This window comes from Balearica regulorum, chromosome 3 (assembly GCF_011004875.1).
Source record: "Balearica regulorum gibbericeps isolate bBalReg1 chromosome 3, bBalReg1.pri, whole genome shotgun sequence".
Lineage (NCBI taxonomy): Eukaryota > Metazoa > Chordata > Aves > Gruiformes > Gruidae > Balearica > Balearica regulorum.
The window spans coordinates 51,232,745-51,258,129 of NC_046186.1; the positions used below are offsets into that span (position 1 = coordinate 51,232,745).

Here is a 25,385-nt window from a genome sequence, read left to right on the forward strand (position 1 = left end):
CTGCTTTGGTTTGTGTACTCAATGCCCATCTGTGTCACTGAAGTCAGAGGATCTATATTACCTTTAATTGGTATACAGAGTGTTTTAACTGAAGAAAAGAGCATCTTGAATCTTGCATAGATGTTATTATAACAGTCTGCTAGGTTTTCCTCAGAAGTATCTGAGGAAAGTATCTATCTCCTTAGGCTTTGGTTGTCTGCTCTTTGTTACATACTGGTTCTATGCATTTTATCAGTGATACTTTCAGCTGATGAGGAAATTTTTTTGAACATTTCATTTGTTACAACAGATACATTTTGCATCTTGTTCCAAACAGGTAAGTAGTTGATGGTAGGTTGTAAGGGAAGATCAAGCTCTGAGTGCTTTTTGTCAATGAAACACTCGAATACTTGAATCTCAAAAGATTATTATGGGAGCCATATTCAACAAAGCCATTTGTGGTGGGATGGTAGGAGGATTGCTCTCTAGGGATATCTGCCATGTGGAGTAACTTCTATTGCAAATAGAGTGACTTTCCATTACTATGAAAATATTATGAAAAATAACTTTAACATTAAAAATACAATATGTCCACGTTTAATTTATACTGAAATAAGAAATTTAACTGTTTATGATTATGAATTGATTATTGCTGTACAAGAATGGCCTCTAGTGATAGGCCAGATCGTTTGAATCTTTTCTTAGTACTAGTATAAAAAGGAGTCATGATATTATCCAAATTATTGAAGCAGGTCTTGGAGTATAGATGATCAACTCCCAACTCCCCAGCTGACACCTTCCTGGTACTGTAGGGAGCTTAAAGTTTCACCAAGGCAAGTTTTCATTTACTTTTGTCTCTGGGGGACACAATCTCTTACCCAACAGCACGGCCACTCCATAGAACTGCAGACCTTTACTGCAATCCGTTGATTTACAGAAGCCTCAGCTTTGTATCCTGCACTGGCTCTAGTCCATTCCCTCTGTGCTGGTGAAGTGAGGGAACCTCGAACATAGCACTTACCCAAGTAGGACACTGGAGGGTGTCTCAGTGGGGCTGAGGGAGCAGGATAATATGAAACAGGTTTATCTTTGTGTATGAGATAATACTGCCTAATATCAGTGCTCAGTCATTTGGTATTACATACATTTAAAGTGATGATACCACCGTGCATGGTTCATCGTTCATAAGCTTACACTTTGTAGGTGAATGCAGTTTTATAATAAAATATATCTGATGGGTATTAAAATAGTAACTTAGATTGCAAACTGTATGACTGTTTTGAAAAATGAAGGAACAACGCTGAATGTTTTGAAGGGAAATTATTATTAAGAAATTATTTTATAATAATAGGAATATTTTGTTCTATAGCGAAGGCAATTCCTTTTGTGTAATTGCAAAATCTCCTAGCATGTTTGACAGTGTAGGAGATAATAATTCCTTTCTTGCCCCCTTAAAGTAGACTAAATTATTCCCCATGCTATGCTGCTGTAAAATGAACACGTTAAAGAGTCTATAGACATAATTCTGGTGGGTTTTGGGTAGTCAGATGTTCATTTTTCTCCTTTCCCAAGTGTAATTTCCATGTGTTTCCAATTAGCAGAAGTGTAAAAGTCACAGAGCACACAAATCTGTCTCCTGTCGCTCCTCTTGAAGCCATGTAGATCATCTTTCTCTGACAGTTCTACCAAACACACTCTTCTGTGCAGACATGAGAGGAAACAGTTTAGTCAGTAATTTTTTTTTCCTGAAAGTATATCTTTATCCAGCTTTAAAATTTTCCTCAACTTTTGTTCAGCAACTTTTTAAAAATGTTTAAGTACTGTTTGGACAGTGACAAATTGTTCTTTCAAAAGTCATAAATGTAGCCATTCTTTAAAGGCATGTTGTTCAATTCTGAAACAAGGAAGCTTTCTCTTACAGGGTTTGAATTGCTTCTCTGAATCAGGAATTTCCTCAGAGAATAGCAACTTTTTAGAAATAAAATAGCATGAATGTACCATATTCAAGATTAAATCAAGAGAGAGGGTTTTCAGTAATAGCAGCTGAGGCACATCTTGCACTTGTTGGACTCTCTATTTCCTTGTTTCTCAAGGAGCACTTGAAGCAATTGAAAAATTATGGTAACTTATATTAATTTGATGTTAGGTGCATTTTAAATTAAAAAAAATCTGGCAAATTTGATTCTCCACTAGTTCCTTCTAGATACACATACAATCAAACCCCAGTCCTTTTCAGAGTAAAATGAAGTACTCAGTCTAAAACTTTGGTTCTCATCAGCAGTGAGATATAATTTAGGCTTAGGTTAGTTGCTGTCATCTCCACACTTTTCAAGAAAATCTTTTTTTTTTAATATCCTTTTTCAATCTTAAAAACAACCTCACAACCTTAAACCTTGTGGCCATTTTAATCAAATACATAAAGCCAATACAAAAAGAAATATTTCTTATTTTTACAGTGTCACTTCAGTGATGTTTATGAACTCGAATATACATTGTAGAAATACTGAAGCAAAGCTTCGGGCTTAAATTTAGAAACTAAGTATAGATTAGAAGCAAAAAACAGATACTTGAACAGGGACTACAGTGATGCAGTGAAATAATACTGAAGAGGAGTGGAGAATCTGGAAGGATATTGAAGTTCCTCTTTTTGTTCATAGGAATTCCACGAAGGAGAAAAGGGTAGAATTTTAGTTAGAGCTAAACAGAGCTGGACTACTTTTAGCACAATCTATTATCATGTATGTGAAGAGAGACTTGCAAGTATTGTAGCGTAATTACTCTTGGCTGTCGCAGTGCACCTGTTCCTAATTCCTTAGTACTCATGGTGTGGTATAAATAATACCGTAGAAAAATACACTCTCAATCACTTTCAAAATGTACTTCTTACATCTAGGAATATGAGAAATGGGATTCCCTCCCGAACAGGGAATTGAGTGTTTTGATTGACTGCAGCACTTCTGGAGGAGAGTGCTGTGCCTGTGCCCGTTGTGTCCTACGCAATATGGCAACAACGCTGGTGCGCCAGCTTTAATTCATCTGTAGGTGTCTACTCTCCTGTTTGGTTTTGTGGGGCACTGAGGATGCTCAAGCAGAACGCTTCAGTGGGTGATATCAGCAGCATGGTCCAGGGCTATGTTCTCCTTAAATACTTGAAAAACATACCCTGTCTTCAGGGGTATATCATATAGTCCCGGTTTTGAAAAGTTCCCTTGACATTAAATGTTTAATTTTTAAATTTTTTTATTTTTTAAACCAAAACTACCTAATTCTGCTTGTCATCTAAGTATTGATCAAACATGACTCAAATTGCATAGCAACTAACTAACTACAAGTTAGCAGCTAACTATGTACAAGTAGTATATGGACCTTTTCACTGTTTGTTTCTGTGTATATGCACATTATATACATTATTTTCTCACTGAGATAAAAGTAATGAAGCAAATTTCAGTGAACAATGGAGCACTCTGTATTTTCCATTTTTGTTAATTAAATGCTCTACTGGAGTATTTTTAATCTACAATACCACTTTAAATTATAAAATTAAAAATAGAGCAGTACATTTTCTAATTTTAATGAAGTTTTTTACAACCCTAGTTACTTTTGGAAGCTGTTAGCTCAGTTTAGAGCAATTCTCTTGTTCATTCTGTACTTCCATATGACTTTGTTAGTATAAGGCCCATTTTTTGGAGGAGTAGATAAAAATAGCTTTGTATTTGTAAACATGGTATTATCACTGCTTTATAACTGTACTAAAGAAAAGGTTGGTATTGAACTTGTTATCTTCCTGTGTATTCACATCCAGGGAGTTCTTGGGGGTTCCTTATGTGGAAAGGCAGAAGTAAATGAATAAAGGATATTTAGAGTGTTAAGTATATTTATTTTTTACATTAAACCCATGCAAAATATCTAAATAGTTTCTTGACACTGCTGTGGAAACAGTGAATCAAAAGGTGTTCACAATTAGTCAACAAGCGACTGGAAATTACAAGTTATCTTGGATTCTCAAGCATGTTGATAGTTTCACAGTACAGTGCTTTTTTGCATGCTCTCTGCTTCAAATATGCACCCCAATACATTGCTTCACATTAGAAAGTTAGATAAACTTCAATGAAAGTGTTTATTCACAAAGTAGGGAATTGTTATGAATATTCATGGAGAATATAGGTGAAGAAATTGTTTATAGTCTGTCATCTGTTTACACTAAGCTTAAATCACAAAGGTCTCCTCTCTAGTTACTGTCTTCTCCTGATAAGGTGAGAGTCAAGGTTTCCTTTTTTAAAAAACCACAACATATTCTGCACTTCAATAGAGCACCTTCTTGCTAGACAACCCTTTGTATGAGCAATGTTTAGTCTTCAGCGAAGTTTTTTTTTTTATCCTTAGTCTGCACTTGAAATCTCCCAGGAGGGTCTGAATGGATGCTGTGTTTTTACTTACAACTCATTTTATTTTTCCTTTTCTTGGAAGCAGGCTAGCTATGTCTCTTAATTAAAACAAGAACTACTTCACCTCCTTGGAGATGTAAATATCTGTGTTGCACTGGGAGTCGTCTGCCTTACTTCCCTCCTTAACTAAAAACTCTTCACCTCTGTGATGGATGAAATTCTTTCCTGTTTGCTGATTATTTGGATTCATTTTACTTTGAAATGTCCTGTACTGGATCTCATATTTCTCAACAGCTGTATATTAAGAAGCATATATGATCTAAACCTGTCTATACCTCTAAAAGTATGTAGCTCACTATTAACTCTTCATTCAGAGATGAGGATAATTAACTGCTTTGGGTTAACTGATCCAACATAGATGTGTTACAAAAAAAAATCCAGTTTCTCTTTTGACTCATATATATCCACTGTACTCTAAAAATAATCCACATGGTACTCTAAAAATAGCTTTAGTCTTCCTCACTTGATTTGAATCTTTCCTCTTTTTGAGTCTCAGTATTTTAAAGAAAGCACTTCTGTAATTCTCCAGCATTTATTGCCTGTGAGAATTCTCTTGAAATGTATTGGTCAAGCTATTCACAAATTACCTGGATTTTGTCTTCTGTCTGAGGATGAAAGATTGCCCTTCACTGGGATTCAGAATGGCTTTAGCACTGTCTATGTGCTCACCTCTTGCAAAATGGCTTGACTAAGCTGACTGCTCCTGCGAGTATCTTCATTTTAGAATCTGAGGAAGTGCTTTTAAAGTTATTGTGGGCACTTTCCCTGAAAGTACTTGATACTTCATGTCAGCTGGAAAAGACAAAGGAGGATCAAGAATCAACACCACATAAAATAATTCATTGTGTCATTTTGGGCTTGAATGCTCTCTTCATTTTTAGTCACACGTCTCAAAAAGAATACTACTGGGAAGGGTCTGGGGAAAAGCAATAGTATGATCAGAGTTGTAGAATTCTCCAGAAAAGAGCTGGCTCAGGACTGAAGTCAGAGGTTTTTTCCGGGGATCTTGGGAAAATGTATTGAGCTCTGAGCTCTTCAGATGAAAAACCTCATGTGCCTAACATTTTTAGTAGAGTTGTCAACTGAGATGCTCAATATTATTGTAATAATAAAACTCTTAGCATTCATCTGCCTCATACTGATTTAGATCATAATTTTCATTTATTGATGTCTGTTTCAAATAAAAACCACCCCATTTTTAATACCTGAATGTTCATACTTGATCTCTGGGTCCTCCATATTTCCTTCCTAGCTACACTGAATCCTGAATAAGAATTCTACATGTCAAATCTCATACCATCCATTGATGTGGAAAAAAAAAAAAAACCTGCAGCAGTGGCATGCATACCTTCAGAATGATACGTGAATTGTGATGAAATTTAACCATCATTTTTCAAAACCCAAGGGCGCTTTTTTTAACCTGAAAAAAATACTTTGAGCTATAAAACAATAGTTCAGTACAATTCTGACTTGACACCAACCTTGTTGTCACTGCAACACACATAAAAATTTAGTTTGTCTGTGTCTGCTGACCACCTGATTGAGCATTCCTGTGTGTCATGTATTGAAAGGATAATGCAGTAGTCTCACAAGACTAGGAAGAAAATATTTTGAGTTTTATAACTGGTCTTAGATGCTTTTTTTTTTAACGTGTCAAAATATATTCTGTTATTAAATTGGCCTTTTTCCAAATTTTAAATAACTATTGTATCTTTTACTACAGTGATCACTGTTAAAATGCTTCAGAAGTTCTGCAGCTTGAAGCTTGGGGGTTTTTTAATTTTGTTTAGGGATTAGTGGGCTGCTGTTTCTCACTTTTGCCTATGAAGTCTCATTTTGATCCTAATGTCTGCAGCATTGAAATCATGTCCTCTAAAAATATGACCATAACAAATTCCTGTGAAATATTACAGTAAATCTAGTTATTTCTACACTGTATGCTATGGTTTTGTTGAATTTGGGATTTTGTAGTGTTAGTAGTCTCTAGCAAAACCCAGAAAGGACTAAACTATATGCCACCTTAGCTTATCTACTTTAAGACTTTTTAATGAAAATTCTCATGACCCTTCTTCAACCTGTCCCTCTGTTTTCTCTGAAGTGATAAATTTCTATTCATCAATTTAACAGTCTTCCTCAAGCAATCCTATTTGAAAATGTAAGTCTAAGCTTTTCCTTTCTAAAAAGAAAGTGTTCCTCTTTTTTTTTTTTTTTTTTTTTTGGAGTTCTTTTGATACTTGTTTTGTCCTGTACTAGCCCTAGGCTCCTTTGTGTGTTTGATCTTTAAATTTTGAATTTGTGGTCAGTGGTAAATCAACCCTACTTAAAAGATTTATCTTTCCTCAGAGATCACCTTTCTGTATCTGATGTTCTGACCTTCTCTCATTTTCTTTGTCTGCACTGTAGAGAAGCTGCTTCTAATTTGGATCGTAAAATGCTCATTTAGATGTACACCTGTGTAAAGAGAGTCTCTTCTCTCCAGCTCCATTGGAGTTTTAGGTTATGGGACCTGGATGCAGGCTAGGTTTTGCTGCTGCTTGGTTTGGTAAGATACAAGTTGCAGTATTATTGGACAGAGAAGGTTTCCTGGTTTTCAGTCCTCTCCACTCACAAAGGTGACTGAAATTTTGTTGTATGGAGGTGTTGGTGTCTAAGGAAGGAAAAAAACCTGGATTGCCAGAGTTTTGTAGGTCAGATATATTTGCTTAGGATTCAAACAAGGCAACAGAGTACATTTTGTCTCCTCCTTTAGACATACTTTAGAGACTTGAGGAGAACTAATCAATGTTGAAACAAATGTGGTGGCTCTCTGATGACTGCTGTATTTCTGAGAGCGGAGCACATCACCATGCACTTTTCCTTCAAAGTATGGAACGTCTTTGTTGTAACTGAAGATTTTAGATGTATCTTCTTTTACTGTAGAGAGAATGCTACTCTTGGTGAAACCATAACATCATGAAGCCTGGCCACAAGTGGGATGAAAGTAACTGTACTTTGCATGTCAAGGGTGCTATCCTTCATGACATCGTGTTTACATTCCTACCGATGTAATTTTCATTGGGAGGTCATAGAGCTACAGGTCTCTAGGGAGATCTGATAGGCAAGTCATAAATAATGTGCTCTCCTTCATTACTCTATTGTAAGATATTAAACTTATTAAGTAGATTAGATTTTTACATGAATAGTGTTAGAGAAATTACTTTAATTAAATGGATAATACAAGCACTCTACAAATAGTTACAGCTTAATACAGGGTGATTAATTAAAATTGGCATGCATGAACATGTGGTTCTTTCAATATATTCTTATTATGTTGAAGGAAGTAGGTAGAAAAATTGAGATTTAGTTACTAAATGCTCAAAATGAAATACACTTTGCTGTCCAGTTTCCATTGTGCCTAAGGAAATTACTTTTGACTCATTAGTGCTTCAGAAATGTCTTGTCTTTAGAAACAAATCAATAAATAGAGAAGGCATCAAATTAGTGTTATAGCTTTCTTTTGGGTTTTTTGGGTTTTTTACTTAATTGTTCACTTGCTAGTGGATTAGACAGGCCAGCTACATTGGAGTAAGTGACAACTATTGGTGCCAGATAGTGACATTGGTAAGTTAGTACAGTGTGCTAGTGTCAGATACCATTGCTACGGTCTTAGCGTGAATGCTTTAAACTAGATAAATAAATATCTGCAGAAGCTGTGGGTGCCTTGAAAAGCAATCTACTTTTAAAGCATCTCAATATAACTTTAGGTAAACTAGTATTTGGTACCAGTTCTGAAAAACACCCACCTTAATGTTTTATAATAAGCTAGAAGAATATGATAGTGACAACGAGAAGAAACTATCACTCTGCTGGGGAAAAAATAGGAAAAAAAAGGTGAAGTATGATAGAATTTCCATAGTATTATTCATACGGTTTGCCAACAAAAACTAAAATAAAACACTGATTTGGTGAGAGCATAATAGCAGAGCTTGGACTCTTCGGAAGAGTTTCAACTCTTTTGAAATGAGAGTTTTGTGTTGCTTAAGAAAATCATAAAAATGGTAAGCATTTTGGAAATTTTATCCTAATCATACAAGCAGGTAACTTGCTTACATTCTTAGTATTTATGTTCCACTGTAGTGCCACAGAATTCTAAGACTAAGAAGCCTAAACAGGAATTGTAAAACAATCTGAAATACGGAAAATTAAAAATATATTCTATGCAGTAAGGCTTCACTTTTTGTAAACTCTTTAGCTTTACTTTTTTCTCTAATTCTACAATGGCCAAATGTTTCTATGACATAACCTAGCAGATTCTGTCTACATCCTGGTAAAATGTAACTTGGTTTTAAGTATGCAGCCAAACTCGGTGGATGACCAGTGATTTTATTGTCTCAAATTCAATACTAAGCCTGTATAAGCAATTCTGTTGTTGCAGTCAAAGTATTATCAATGGAATTTATTGCTACGTAAAATGGAAAAATACAAATTTAATTATGAAATTGAAAAATATGGCTTTAATACGGAAATATATTTATTTTATATACCATATTCCAATTGGAATGTTAGGCATACTATGTTATGTAACACATTGCAGTCATTTTATAACACTAACAAACCATCACGTGATGAAACATCCAAAATCTGACATACTTTAATAAAATAAAAGGGTACAAAATAAGGGAGCAAGTTTTTTGGCAGTTTTAATAGAGATCCTGGTTGAGAAACAGTGTCAAACATTAGTTTATACTCATAATGCAACTGGAAGATTATTATTGTATTTCATTTATAGGAGGACTCTGCCATAGTTTGAGTGTTCCAGTTCTTTGGAATCATCATTCCTGGTTTTATCCCTTTAAAAGAGGAGATTATACACACAAAAATAACTTCTTGTCTCTTGAAGAGCACCCAGATAATGAATCATGACTGTGGCTTCTGTGGAATGTGGCAATGATGCTAATATCTATGCATCTTCATTACATTCGGGTTGGCCAATGTTTGCTTTTGGAAATAGTAAGCTTTGACAGTAGGTTGCTGCTGTAATTTCTTACCTGAGAAGTTTTGAGCCCAAAAATATGCGCGTATGCTCATACAGTATTTAACAATAGCATTCTGACTGTTTTTCAGCTACTGGCACTGGCTACTCTTCTAATATGCTATTATGTAAAATATTTAGAAAATTTGTCTTTGGTAGCTAAAATAGTAGCTGACAAATGAAAAGCTAGTTAAAAAAAATAAATCTCAGGTATTAAACACAGTTTGGTCCTCACTGCATTATCAAAGAGGATGGAGAAGACCTTGGAACTCCGCATAAATGACAAGGTGACGAGGTTGATCAGAAAATAACTAATGTATGAGGAGAGATGAAATACACTTGGTTGTATGACAGTGATGTGGAGGAAGCAAACAGAGGATGACTGTTCACCCTTTCTCCCAACGTAAGAATTACGAGTAACCAAGGCCCAGGATAACAAATGAAAGGAATGTCACATCAGACACAAGTAATGGAACTTATTCCCACAGGATTCTGTAAGTGTGAGATACTACAAAAAAACAGTGAAAACCTATGGAAATGACTATTCATGAAACACTAGTCTAGTTTCAAATTTTGCCTGAGGTAGATCTTAAATCCTGGTTGCTCCCATACCGGGGGATATACTGGAGAAGGCATGGTTAAGTACCTGTTCTGTTTTAATAATCTGTCCTCAAAAATTGCTGTTAGTGACTCTAGGAGACAGGCTAATTGGCCCCATGAAATTTTGGTTCAACCTGGAAGGAAAGATCTGACTTAGAGAAGTGTTTGGTGTATATGGTGGTTGGAAAGTGAGTCTCTAGAATTGAAATCTTTGTGTTGTGTGGAATGGGTATTCCACAGCTTTGTTTATATAGAGTATTTATAAAGCAGCAGTATTTTACTTGCTAGCTAGAAAGTAAATTAACTTTTCCAGCTGAAATAGGAGCTAAAAATGTATGAAACTGGTGCTTTAGAGAATTCTTTAAAACATGTATGTCATATTTTTCATAACTGAGAAATAATTTATTTCTTCTGTTTAGCATTTAGAGGTGCATTGTATCTACTGTTCTAAATAAGCATAGTTCTGTCAGATCATTCTTCCTTGGAGTTCATTTCAAACTTTGATTTCCTCTAAATCTCAAACAGTATTGACAGAAGGAGAAGTTAATGCATAGGTTACCTTCAGATGGCAATGTGTTAGTCATTGAATGTTTTCTGTTGCGGAATCCAAACTGATTGCTGTCACACAGGTTAAACATCTATACTGTTCAACCCTGGGACTTTTTATAAGAAATTTCTAAAATATTGCTGGGAAATGTACATAGTATATTTATGAATACAGCTTTCACAATAGCTGCAGTGCTTTAAAATGAAAGTGATGTACTGCACAATACTTTCAGTGTTCATTAATGTACTATGTATTGAGTATAAATATTGTTGCTACCTTGCTTAGAACCATAGAATATTATAAATTGGGAAGGACCCTGGAGGTCATTTGATCAAGTCCCCTGCTCAGAGGAGGACCAAATTAGATGAGGTTGCTCAGGGTCAGGTACCCTTGCATTTTGATTATCCTTAACGAGGAAGGTTCCACAGTCTCTCTGAGCAACCCATTCCAGTGTTCAACCACCCTCACAGTGCAAAAACGTTCCCTTGTATCTAATCAGAATGTCCCATGTTGCAATTTGTATTCCCTTTTTGAAATTTGTCTTTTGATCATGCACTCCAAGAAGAATCTGGCTTTTACACTGTGTATACCCTCCCATTAGGTAGTTGCTGACCGCAATAAGGTCCCCCTTAGCTTCTCTTCCCTGGGCTGGACAAACCCAGCGCTTGCAGCCTCTCTTCGTATGCCATGTGCTCTGGCTCTCTAATCATCTTGGTGACCTTTGCTGGATTCATCCGAGTATTTCATTGTCTTGGACTGGAGAGCCCAAGAGTGGTCACAATTCTCCAAATGTCGTAGCTCAAGCCCAAATAGAGGGAAACAATGGCTTTACTTGACCTGTTGCCTGTGCATTTTTCAAGAGTTGCAGTTAAAAGACTGGCTTCTACCTTTAAGAGTGAGTCTGATTTACAACAGTGCTTAGAAAAGGTCTGACGTACTCAGGTTCTTGTGAACTTTCAAACTACATGTTTTTTTCTCATAAGATGAGTAGGTTTAAATACTGGGATTCAAATATAGCATTTATGGTACAAAGCTATTTAAAAAAATATTTTCATAAAATATTAGCTGTCCCTGTGTGCAGAGTGCTGTCGTTGATAATAAGTTGTCTGTTTCCTGATAATTAGATGGAAATTTCTTAATTGATGAATCCTTTCTATATGCTGGTTCAGAGTATGATCACTTGCTTGTTATAATTGCTACTAAGTGGACAGCTCAGTAAAGTTTTCCTGTTATCTGCTGTAATGCATGGCACAGATCTGTTTCAGCTTGGGTACTTACTGACCATAGCAGATCTGAGGAAGGATGAAGAAATGAGGACAGAGTGGAGGGAAGTGAGAAAGTATTCTGTAATGTGATTAGTGACAACTTACCTAATTACCCTACTTGGAAAGCTAGGTCTTATCAGATCTGCAGTAGTGATAAAAATCTAGGTAAATGAATTATCTAGTGAGAAGTTGCCCTTTCATCGACTCTCATATATATTTCAAGGAAAAGAAATACTCTTCTGTCTTTGTGGAACATTTTTAACTAAAGTTGCAAATACTCTGTGTGTTTGGTTTTTTCCAGAATACCCATCTCCTCCTTTTCTCAAGACAATATTTATGAAGTCCAGCCTCCAAGAGCTGATAGGAAGTCAATAGAGATTTTTCATGCGCACATTCAGGCTGGAAAAGGAAACATGCAGCCACTGGGAAAAGATGACTTCCTCATGTACAGAGAGTACATTCGAAACAGATACATGTAAATACAAGCTGGATTCTCCTGCCAAGCCTACTGTACTGATAGATTATAAAAATAATTTTAGAAAGGAAACCTAGTTTGGTATTTTGCAGTAATAAATTTATTATCTAACATTTCTATTTATTGTGCCTTACTATTATAGATTTACAGTATTGTGCTTTACAGGAAAAAGTGATTTAATATCTGCTCTTCAGCTGAAAGAGAAAGTGAAGAGACTAAGTGAATAATCAGAGCGCCTACAGTCACTGAAGAGTATGTAGCAATTTATGGCAAAGAAAATATTCTATCTTTAGATTTTATATTAACTTCTTACATTGTTATGTTTGCTAGTAAAGTTGAAGTGATTTGTACATAAGAATCAGAAGAGTATACTTTTCTTCCTCTTTGTTCCATGACAGTGGACAATCTTTTTGACAACAGCATGTTTTCTGTTATTTCTTGAGATTTTTTAGCAAACTGAGTGCTAAAATGACTGCTTGTGATTTACTGCTGCCTTAAGCAAAAGTGAAAAATGTGTGGCTTATTTCAAAATCAAGCCTTTGTAACCCTAATTTGTGTCAAAACTAATCTCACTGCTGCTAGTAGCTACAGAATCTGTGTCACATGCAGGGTGAAAATGGCTTGTGACTAATTATCATGGACTTCTAGTGAACCACTTACTGACTGCATCTGCAAATGAAGGAATGCTTTCCACTTTACTGGGTTTAGACTCTTAGAGCACACAAAACCATCCTGTCATTTTTCTGTGTGACAGTTGTTATCCTTTTTGCAGCATACTCTTTCCATCCCTGCATTTGTACTCCTGTGAGATGCTTTCAGGTTCAAGCTTACAGCCTCCCAAGGAGTCAGTATCGGTAAGTGAGGTATAGAGACTGGATCAGCTGGGGTGGTCATGCAAGGGGAAGCAGTAGTTGGGTGAGGCAAGACTCAGCATCATGCCTGGTGCTAGGTAAAAAGTGGAGAGACAACAGGTATCTGAAATAGGTTGTTTAATTTGGACTTGTGATTAAAACATTTCTCAAATTAAAAAAAAAAAAAAGAAAAGAAAAAACCCAAACCTGTATCATTTACAATTATAAGCTAAAAATCCCCAACGCTGCTTTCTAGCCCTTTGCCTTGAAGAATACGGACAGTGTCAGCAGCATCCTTGACAAATCATGTTATTCCACAAGCTTGTACAGACCATATTTCAGGATTTTCTGGAATAACTGAATAACTGTTTTAGGGATGTCAGCCAACTGCATGTACTAGATGTAGAGAACGTGTTTGTGTTCATAGTAAATTGCTCGCAGCCAGCTACCCCAGATTCTTGGCTGCATGCTGCAAACGTATTCTGAATATGTTTGCATGTTTTACGCAGTAAGTTGCACTTTCGTCAGTAATTCAGTGAAAGAAGAGATGCAGTGGATAAAGGGAAAAGACAGAAGTTTCTTGTGATAAAAGTCTGTGTGTTTCAGCGAGTGACTTGTATGCAGTCAGTGAGAGAACATGGTACCTCAAGCTACCGAAAAAATTTGGTGTCCGTTCTCTTTTGTTAATTGATTAATACTGTTTTGAGAGAAATGAATGTATTTTAGGAGATGCAAGAATGAAATGTCACTTCAGATAATACTTCATTGCAACTGTCAATGTTGTTTTTTCCTCTGGAAAAAAAACCTGTACTGAATTATTTTGTCCAATATGAAAAATAATTTGAAGGAATAAACGCATACTTTGGAAAAATTTAGAGCTGGAGTCCTTATCCTAATGAGGCAAATGCATACTTTTTGTGCTGCACTTAAACTATTTCAGAGAATGTTTTCTAGACTGTTACAGTTCTTATACTTTTGTTGATCACAGATACTGGTAGTTCATAAAAGTTCTTTCAATTTATGAAAGTGTACCACTTAACAGCAGATAAGGCAAAAGACGATGCTTTCTTTTTCAACATGTAGTGTTGTTGCAAAATACAGGAACTGTAATAATTTTACAGCTCTAAGAGAAAATACATTGACAATTCAGCAATTCAAACACTCCTCAGAAAAAGAGGATTAAAGGTTGGGGTTTGGTTTTGGTTGGTTTTTTTTTTGAAGTTTTGAGAGATGACTGACATCTCAGTCCATTCTCTGTAATATAATGCTAGGCTTTTCAGCATCTCTCTAAATGTGTGCCGTGACAGTCCTGTCGTGGCATCCCCTTGAATCTTTTAGTATGTATAACTGCTGCTTGTTTCTCCTAGCTGCTTATAGGGGTTTAAGCCATGTGCATTACTTCATATGCTTGGGTATTAATATTCAGGTGGTAGCTTGTATGATCTACCATCACTGTACTCTTAGCAGCCGCTAAGAATACTTCAGGGTGCTAAAGTTAACTGTTTACTATGCTTGTTTGAAAAGATAAAACAACGCACAAACAAGACTCCCAGCTTAACACTGCCTGAACGATAAACTTTCAACAGTCTGACTAGATCTGCTGCCTAATGTGGTAAAGGGTTAATTTAAAAAGAAAATGCGCTCATCACCCATATAACAAGTTCAGTTGTATGAAGGACTCCAGAGATGCTGCCTCTGCAACTACCTGCTTGGTTCTGTTCTTGTGATAATAAGGTTCAGTTCTCAACCATGTTAGAAGTTCTGAATAGATGCATATATTTCCCTTTCAGAAGTTGAGGAAAAAGTGTATAAAATAAGTATAAACACAAAAAGAATGGGCTGTGTTTGCTCTGAAGACTAACATGGTGCTCTTTTTGACTCTTCAGTGCTAATGACCATCTTTAACATTGAACTATATGGACAAATAAAATATTTATGACAAATGTGTTGGTTTTCTTCCAAAATATATTTAGTTTCAGTGTGTTTGAAGGTTACATTAAAATACCACACTAAAATGTCCACCTGGAGAATAATGACTTTGGGATCTTTTCTTGTGGATTCAGGAGGCACAGACATCGGGTTAGAGCTCCATCATTTCCGAACCAATCGTTCTTTGATGCCAGTCCAACAGCTTAAGCTCTGTTCTGTGACCCTCTTCAGATCAATAGCTGTGCCCTTAGCCGTTATTTGCCAGCGCTTTCTTGGTGGTTTCCCCTCCTCGTGAGTTTTGCTTCTGCTTGCAAAGACTACTCACTTTTTGTTCTCTCACTGTCGTTCCTCTCCAGAGAGACTGAGGTGTGACCCTGAAATAGGATCCTTTTCATGTGCACGCAGCTGCAGCCACCAGAGGGGAGAATGTGAGAGCTGTGCGTAGTTCTGGGATGACATTTGTGGTAGCTCTTTGTTTTGGTATTGAGGTTTTGAGATTTTTGCACAGGATCCCAGGAGAGTTCTGCTGGCTTTCACAGACTCAGGCCAGCGTTCACTTGTAAGGCATGTGACCTGTCAAATAGTCATGTTTTACAGTAAGAGGATATATCAGCTTCACTTGGGAGATCATTTCATTCTCCACAAGGAGTTTCACCCTATCTGTACTCCCTGAATAATTGCACATACAAGAGCAGTTCACCGAGGATAAAATGGTGCAGATGCTGTACTTCAATAGCTGCATAGTGTTGAGTTATATATATTGTTCCATTTGCTGGCATAGATTGAATCAGATTGATCACCTGGAGCCTGATACAGAGAATATATAATGTGCTTGACTTCCAAATGCCTCCCTCTGTCTTCTGTATATTTAGAAAATCTAATTAAAGTTGTCACTTTTTGTGATTATTTAAAAGTAATATGGAACTAGTGCAATATGTTACAAAATATTAATGAAAAAAATCATACATTGAAATTGCAACCCTTGCACATATTGATAATCAGCAGTTCCCTACTGGAGTTCCTTATATGCTACAAAGAAAACTGTTACAGCTGCTAATCTGTCTACTAGAATCAAGTAAAAGAGTTATGTGAAAAGGCATGAAAAACAATGTTTAACATTACTGTCTATTTCTGGAAGAGAATACATGCTTTTTCCCATATCTGACCCAAGGTTTGAATATAATATTTAAGTTCCGTTCTTTTGAATATATTCATCTGTGAAGAATAAGGAGACAGTGTAATAAAGGCAGGACAGGTGAGCAGCACGTAATGAACCATCTTTGCTGGTCTATTTGCATTTTCCCATCCTAGGTGTAGCTGTGCTGCTGGCTGGCACTAAAGCCCGGTGGGGTTTTTAGGCATTAAAATAGCCGCAGAGTATGCAGTTGAGGTGGTCTTCCCATTTTTGGCATGCAGCATGTACAAGATAGTGTGCACACTGCAACCTCAAAATCGTCTGAGAAACCCTAGGCCTTGGAAGACCACTGTGATGACAGCTCAGGTACTCTTTTTTTTTTTTTCCCCTCTCTCTTTTTTTCTCTCTTTTTTCCCTCTCTCTTTTTCCCTCTCTTTTTCCTCTCTCTCCCTTTTTTTTTTTTTTTTTTTTTGTAAAGGTTATCTTTTGTTATCCTACTTCCCTTTTTCTTCTGATTTTTAGTAGTTTGTTTTATTTCTGTTCCCCTTTTTTCTTCACCACCTGTGGTTGAGAGTCCTTTTTCTTACCCAGAAATGTGCCAAAAGTTGCAGTTTGCCCACTATATCCATATCACTTCTTGAAGGAAAACTCTGTAAATGTATCCTTTTATTGAAAAACCTTAATGCTTTCTTCAGCAACCCATATCCCTCCTTTTTAAATGCAGGCTGTGCCATCATCTGCCCTGCCTGATTTCCTACCTCCTGTGGTGGCGACCGACGTGTGTTTTGTCTCTCTTGGGTTCTCTGTGTCTTGGTAACATATTCTTGAGAAGTGCTCTGCTTGGGTACAGGATGTTAGTGCTTGAACAAATTGTAGACATCACTTAAAATCTTTTCCTCTAGAGAAAGTCAAGCGCTGCTCTGATTAAGAAAGTACGAGCGCGTTTAAAGTGCTCCCCTCTGATTGTCTCCAGTCCTGCTACAGCAGCACTCTGCATCTTGCTGCGTGGAGTTGTCCAAGGGGCAGGAAGGCATTTTTTTTTTGTTCGTACTCCCATGAAAGTGGATCTATCCCGTTTGAATAAGCTGGTGTTGGTGCGTGTCAATGTTCACTGGCATGTCCAGTGAGGGATTTAGCGGCGACAAGCCTGGCTCAGATCCCTTAGGGATCCTTATCCTTTCAGTTCTGATGCCTCTATTCCCTTCCTCTGCCTCTTCCTCGACATTAACAGTGGGCTCAGACATGCAGAGGGCTGGAACTCGCATCGCCGCCTCCTACAGCTGTTACCCGTGCTAAAACCGGCCTTAACCGTGCCGCAGGGTTAAGCTCGAGTGCAGGCTTTGCTCCCGCAGGGCCGCGCTTTTCCTCAGTACCAAGGACAGCTCCCGCCCGGGCGGGGGACACGGGGGGGGGCACCCTGCGCCCACGCAAAACACGACGGCCCTTCTGGCTGTGCTGGGCACACGAGGGGGGATTCCTTTGTTTCTCCAGGAAGGAAAATACCATGCTGATTATGTTATTGCCCAACTATACCCATTCTCTTAATCCTGGAATGTAACTCAGAATGCTTTTTGTTGGCTTTGGGAGGATGGGTGGTACACCTTGACTTGTGTGAGTACAAGCTCAGGCTGAAAAGCAGCTTCACGTGCTTCAAATCAGCCTCTGATGACTTTCATCTGAGTGCTTTCAGAAAATATTTGTTACCTGCACCTGGTCCTTAAAGCATGTGTTATCATGTGCCACATATCTTGACTGAATAGCGTTAAAATGTGAGCTTTTCTATGTCTCTAAGGTATAAGAAAAAGCAACTTACAGGCTGTGATGTTTATTCTTCTTAAGGTAGGCAACACATTAGTCTAACGCTGTATCAGGAACCATTTTTTTCTGTGACACAGACCTTCCTGTGCAAAATGGAATTCAGTCATCACCCCCACAAACCCTCCAGCACTAACCCATGCCATTGAGGTGACAGGCTACGCCATTATGAGCTCATGCAGTGTCAGGTTCACAGAGGTGGCACTATCTTAACATCTACTGCAAACGTTTCCTTCAAAATTCAGGCATCCAGATGTAGTTATCAACATTGTGTGTTGACCTGGTTTTGCAGAAGTGCTGCTGCTCAAAATCCCACTGAAGTTCAAATATTCTCAAAATATAGAGCCCCTTTATACCCCAAATCCTAAATCATTCAGACCTGGGCTTTTGCTGGACGATCCTATAGACTTGGGAAAGGAAATAAAAATGTAAAATAAATATAAAAAATACAGAAAGACATCTCTTAATTTTGCCACTCTTATGAATGCTATGTTTACCTTGTCCTTCACCTTTATGATGTCATTTTTATTGTGAAGCATTACTGCGCTAAGTGAAAACCTGAACTTACTGCAAACCATGGGAGGAGCCATTACTTCAGGCTTGCATGATATTTATCCTCTTTCTTATGATTGCTGACAAACCTATGAGGCAATTAGCCTAGCAAGTACTTACTGTAAACTTTACTGGCCAAAACAGCATTCCTAAATTATTACGCACACCTTACATGCAGGGCTGGATACCTGTGTCCTGGCCCTTGCGTGTCTGTGGGCATGTTGGCCATCCCTGTTTCACGTTGCTTGTAATAACTTCTCCCATAATAACAATAAATATTCTGTGCCACTCTCTTGCCAGGTTTTCCTGTTGGATAATAGACTCAGATGCTCACAAGTCCTGGCTATGAAACCTGGTGCAGGGCTTAAGGTCCTGTACAATATCTTGAGAATTTTTTGGTTTCTTCCTCTCCAGCTTATGAGGGCATTTTGTAGGATCACGAATTCCCTGCTCAGCAAGAGAGGGACAAGTCAGTGAAACCTCTCCTAACAGAGGCAGGATTTTAAGGAATTAGACCTATCATCTGGTAGAGAATCAGTTTTCCCCAAAACTTTCATAACCTTTCCACAACGTGGCCCAAGTGAGCTTTTTAGGTATTTTTGCTTTTGCTCTCCCTTTTCTCCCCATAAATCACAGTCCCTTGCAGTGGACTTAACACCAGGGATGAGCCAGAGCTAGCACGCATCTCAGTGAGCCAAGGGGAAAAGGAAAAAGGCAAATAAGGGAAGGGCTAAAGTTGTCTGGGTGAAAATAGAGGGTTGGACCTCAGTGGGGTGTATTTGAAAAACCAAGCTGATGTACAGGGAAGAGTAGATTGGTGGGAAGGCCCTAATTTAATTGCTAGGAACTGCAGAAAGAGCTGTACATGAGCCTGGGCACACACACATCATTTGCTTTCACGTTGTCAGGCAAGTGGGTAGGTTGACATTACAAAGCCGGAGCACATCGTGTCACAGAGCCCCAGCTGAGCGTGTGAGCGTGGGTCCAGCACGTAGAGAGACATGTGGAGCAAAGGGCTTGTGCTACCATGGCGGGGAGGAGGCTGGGTCACAGCACGTGTAAAACGAGCAGCAAGCCTGCAGTTGAGACATACCCCATATCCACATGAACTCTGACGGGAGTCACAGCAGTCATTTGGAAGATACATGAGCCAAGCCTAATCTGAATTTCCAAAGGTCACATTTGTCATTCTCGGCGTACTGGCATTCTCATTAACAAGTAGCTCCAGCTGGTCCTGTGCAAGGGCATCAGGACATTCTGTTGTAACCAAGCAGTGCGGCACAAGGCTACCACTGAGGCCTCGGGCTCGTCTGCTCTGCTCTACACTTAAGAGGAGTCATAGCAGAGGGGGCTGTGTACCGAATGCACTACATAGGTGGCCAAATTTTGACCTAGCAGATGTCTTACTGGGTGTTGCATGAAACCCATAGAGCAGCTTTCTGGAAGTGTAGGTTGTTCTGTAGGACCACCTGATTGAAGTCCATCTTACCTGATGGCGGCGCCATCAAAGCCAGGTAGGCTGTAAACATAGAGGAGGGCTTCCAGAGGTGTGTCAGCTCACCTGTCTTAGGGCAGGATGAGTTACCCTTCTGCAGGTGCTTATGTCTCCCCATTGTGCCACATCGGAGGAACCTTCACAACTGGCTTAGCCAAGACACCTGCATCAAAAAGATGAAAATTAGATGAGTCCCTTGGTAGCCTTTATAAAACCTGGCAGCGCTGTGAGATAACTGACCAGAGCTATAACTTTATAGTTGATAATGGATCCCTTACAAAATTATTTTATGGCTTTAACCTCTGTCTAAACCACCCCAGACACAGGCAGGTAGTCCTCTGGTACAACACTTCTCTAAAATACAGGTGTATGCCACTTCAGGGCTACCCCATGCTGTCAAGAGTAGATGGGACTTCTGATCTATCACCAGCCAGGGCAGAGAATGGGCTGCTCGGGATCAGCAGAGCTTGTCAATCATCAGGAGCTTTGACCAAAACAGGACTTGTCTGTGCCTCCATTGCTGATGGGTTGTGGTAACCTCTCTACCCACTTCAGGAGCTTCATCCAGGGACCAGCTGTCCTTGACTCCCCTGAGACTCACGAAGCTTAGCTCTGCTTCTCCTCTGCCTGCTGCCAGCATGTTCTCCATCTGCTGCCTTGGCTTGGATCTCTGACGAACATTGTTATGGAATGGCTTTTCCAGTAACATTTATACCATTAGAGTCCACAGACCCAACCACTTCCCACTTATTAAATGCTTTTCCTTCAAAGGCTGGGTTTGAACAGTGTTAGCTTGCACTGCAGCCTTCTGAGCAAAAGCCACGCACTCATCTGGGGGAGCTTCACTCTGCCTGAAGCACAGGAAAGTGTCCATGGCCTGAAGATGAGGCTACCTGCTTTTTTTTGGTCAGAAGTAATTGGTCACAAATGGGAATCTTCACTTATCTGCCATATAAATACTACCTGGCCCCCTCATCTACCTCATGTATCCTGCTTCGGATGTTCAGTGCTGTATATGTCCAACAGATCACTGAATCTGCTGGTCTGTTTTAACCATCACCACTCATCTCCTCCATGCTCCCATTTATTAAATGTTGGCTGCTGGTAGCACAAATGCTGCATTGGTTTAGTTGTTTCCCAGATAGGGCCTTTACATTTTTTTTCTTACAACTTCTAACTTAGACATCTTTTTTGCCTGCTTTCATTCTACATATCCTTGCCACTGCTGATTTTATAAATCCTTTGGCACATCTTGAGTATCATGGGTCTGAGCACAGGGCCACCATTATTGCTCCAAGCAATCACCTTTCCAGCTCTGTAGTTGCAGATCTGGAGCTGAGAAGTTTAGTCAAGGATGCAAGGATTTCTTGCTAATTCTTCTTCTAGGCATTAGTTTGCTTCTTCATTGTTGTTTCTGGATTGCAGATTTGGGCTGACTTAGAACTAGATGTCTCTGTTTATATCCACTAATATTTTCCTTCTGTTTAATTTTTACTTTTCCTCACCAGGGTCTCAGTGATTTGGCTATTAGTTGTGCCTGTAGAAATAGAGGCTGCAGTTCAGCCTCTTCCCTGCTCTCGACATGTCACTGACTGAAATTGCAGCATGGTCCGAATGCCGAGGGTGCCGTCCTGAAATACCCTTCTAGGGACACTTCATCACATCCTCCTAAGAGAAAAGGCTATTCAGAAAAAGCCTGAGGAGACATAAATGCAAAATGTCTCTTTTCCCACTTGAACTTCATCAAAGACTCATCTCTTGCAATTGCCTCAGCTCTCTCCTACTGCCACGTGAAATCTCTGATGGCTCTTCGTTCCCGTGCACACACAGGTGCGCCCGCTTGTCCGGTCCTGCAGAAGATGGAAAACGTTCTCCGATCCCACCTGTCTTCTCAAGTGGGTGAATCTGTTTCAGACTGAGCATCGCTGGGTCTCTGCACGGCTGTACGTCAGCGTGTGGGCACAGGCAATGCAGATGGGCCGGCTCGGGCTGGCTTGTGCTTTGATCACAGCAGCAGGCAGGAGGCATTTTGAAAGAGCATCACTTTTTCCACAGAAACCTCTGAAGCTGAACAGTTTTGGGTTTTGTTAGAGGATGAGTTTTCCAGTACAAAATAAAAATTTCATTGAAACACTATCAGTACTACAAAATGTTTGGTACAGTATGAATTTTCTCAAAGGAATCGTGTAACTTGAGTTGATTATTAGATCAGTCTGTAAATCCTCTGAAAAATGTTTATCCTTGATGGAAATGCTATGACTTTGGGAAGGATACACATGCATTCTTCATAAGCATAAGATGCTCTTCAGCTTCTAATTATGGAGCAATCACAAGCACCCCTATAAAGAAATTAACATGCTTTGGTATTTGGATGTAATAAATATTTCTCTATTTCTCAGTTCCTTTCTTTTTACCAGGGGAAAAAAGGAAAGAAAAAAAAAAAAAAAAAAGGATTTTCCAATGCTTTTGGTTTAAGTGCTGTTATTTTAGAGCACACGTTTACACTCATATTAGGGTCATTTTGCACATTGGCCTTTTTGTAACTCAACAACTGTATGGCCGGGAGCACAAGCAGGAAGTCTCCAGTTCTCATCTATGCCCAGAACTGGTGCCAGGGCTTTGTATTCTCAGCCTTACCCTGTTCGAGGGGCTGTAGTGCAGACTCATGTCAGGCACTTGCTCTTTGAATCCTATCTTCCAGACTGTGAACGTCCTCTTTGTTGACAGCCCGCTTTTTGCCAATCCAGCTGGTAAGCTTCCTCTCACTCACACTCTTCCTCGCTCTCTCACTCCCTTTTCCCTCCTCTCCTTTGCAGTGGTTTATTCATGGACTCCATGGGCTCCATCTCAGATAGTCTTCCAATAACCCCAAGGGGATTTTTGAGATTTGCCGCTCGCTTTAACGTGCCTAAAAGCCATTACTTGCACTTCAGTCTGGGCAGAACATCCTTCATTTCAAATGACACCAACATGAAGGGAGGTGCTTGTTGCTTCAGCTGCAAAGACTACAGCGGAATTTCAACTCTGGAAGCAGGATGGTAGAAGGAAAGTGTGCATATAGCTTTATCTCAGCTTCGTTGACAAGAATTCATTTTTAAGGACATTGATATCTAGGGCCGAGTCTTTCTCACATGGAGCTTTGTGGGAATACTGCTTTGAGTTCAGTGGGAATAGCATCAGCCCTATAATGTGGGCATAAAAACCTTCTAAAACCTGTGGTACATGGGTAGAATGATGCCGTACTGCATACGGGTAGTATTTTCCTCACGTTGTCCAGCAGCACCACATTTAACAGCAGCGAGGTTATGGTGTAACCACGGCCATCATGCTAGCAACACCCTGAAGATTTCCTGGACTATAGATGTCTTTTGTTGGCTGTAAAAGCATTTATTTCTCCACCTATACTCAGCAAGAATAGCTGAAAGAATACATTGCAAATCCTGTCTTTCATTTACTTAGTACACTAGAAAATACAACCAACGAAACCAATTTGCCTCAGAAAGGTCTTTGTGGAAGAAGTGGGTTCTTCCCTGGCCAGACTCCTGGTGCTCTGGTAATTACTTTCTGCATACTTTGCTTTCCCGCTTTGTTCTTCCTCTCTTCCTACCTCGCCATCTGAAAACAATCTCTGTGCTAGGCTCACCTGTGGGCAGAGCATAGCAGCTAGATAATGAAGCTGCCATTTCTAGATGGGGGTGTAGGCAGGGAAGAAAGCCGGTGTGCGAACCAGAAGGAAGCAAAAGCAATTGCCCAGAGTCCCAGTGCTGTGTCTGCAGGCACTGTTTTACAGGGGATGAAACGAAGCCTGCACTGTTGCTTACGTATTGATATGATAAATGTTCTAGCACCTCTTAGATTGTTCAGCCGATATTTTATTTTAGTGCCAGTAGGCAACTCGGAGACTTTAACGTCAGTTTTATTGAGCTGGGATTCCTGTCGGGCACAGTGTGGTCCAGCGATGGTTCTGGGGTAGAACTTGCTGATCTTCTCTCTGGTTCCCAGTGCTCACGCTGGCTGACTTGCAGGATGGATAAAATTTTTTGTATCAATTTTCACATTTATGAATAGTGTATTGGCATCCAGAAAAGAAGGAATCTCTTTAAGTGCTTATACAAAAAAGGCTGCAAATGATCTAGAAAAATAAATAAGGAATGTCTCCTGGTATCAAATGTGGATCCTTCTCTGTGCACACGCACAAGGCAGCTCTCTAGAAGCTGCCTTTCATGATGATGGTTGTGATGTAGCACAGCATCAAGCCTGCAACAATGCTGGTTGAGATAAGCAGCATTTTATTGTGAAATAAACAGCATTTTACAGTGCTCCTGCCCATCCAGAAACCCCAGCTCACTGCCCACTATATGTAAGACTGTGTGAGGACTAATTCATGGACGTATAATGATGCTGACATCTTCAGCATGCCTTGGCTTACTGCTTAGGGACCTGCAAGTGCCAGGAGATGCATGGTGTACATGGACCAAAGTCCCACCTGCTGCTTCTCCTGCAAACACCTCAGATATTCTTCTGTGCTTTTGCTCACGTTCTCCCTCAATCGACAATTTTGTCAACTCTCAAATAGTGCAATTTTGACACACTGTTCAGATGGTCCATGGCCAGAATTGAGTCAGTGGATTCACGGCCTCAGCCTTTGCCACTGCTGACCGCACAGCAGCCAACAGCGCTGCAAGTTGTGACCTTCTGTGCCAACTAACTACAACAAGAGCATGAAATAGATGTTTCCCTGATATTCTCTGGCACAGGGGCACCAAGTCCGGGGAATCTTGTGTTTATTTCATGTGGTGTAATCGTTCTCCCCATCCTCTTTTCACAACGGCTTCGTCTCAACTGCCTGGTGTCAACAACTTGCTTTCACTCACATACTTACACTCTTTTGTCCTAACATCTCCTGGCTGTTCTCTACATCTCCGTCGAGTGATGCTGGCCCCTTGCGTCCCCCACCAGGGGCGTGCTGGTGGGGTAGGCAGGCCTTGGGGTACACTGATGTATCTGGGCTGTAAGAGGGCACAGGGAAAGGAGACCAGTAGCGTGGCCTCTGTCTCATAGTTAGGTGGCTTACGTTTAGGTGGCCATTGCTGATGGCTTGTGTATTTAGACTGAGGGAGACTCCAGGATGGATTTGCAAGAGAAATTTCTGATTTCTTCCCACCCAACCATTAACTATAACACTATAGGAACGTTGTATTTTTTGAGTCAAATGAGTCAGGGCTCAGTCTCATCAGGCATGAAATAAATAACTCTCTGCTTAAGAAAGAAGGAACTTAGCTTGCT

General features: G+C 39.4%; 1 protein-coding gene across 5 annotated transcripts in view; it reads left to right on the forward strand.

Moving 5' to 3' along the window:
- Nucleotides 1–13,373, forward strand: part of FIG4 (FIG4 phosphoinositide 5-phosphatase) — a 74,686-nt gene extending 61,313 nt beyond the window's left edge. For all 5 annotated transcript variants that reach the window (XM_075747862.1, XM_075747861.1, XM_075747865.1 and 2 more), the window contains one exon: nt 12,149–13,373. In XM_075747862.1, coding sequence (XP_075603977.1) covers nt 12,149–12,326 — 178 coding nt within the window. In that variant the 3' untranslated portion in view covers nt 12,327–13,373. The remainder of the gene's footprint in view (nt 1–12,148) is intronic.
- The last annotated feature ends 12,012 nt before the right edge of the window (nt 13,374–25,385 follow it).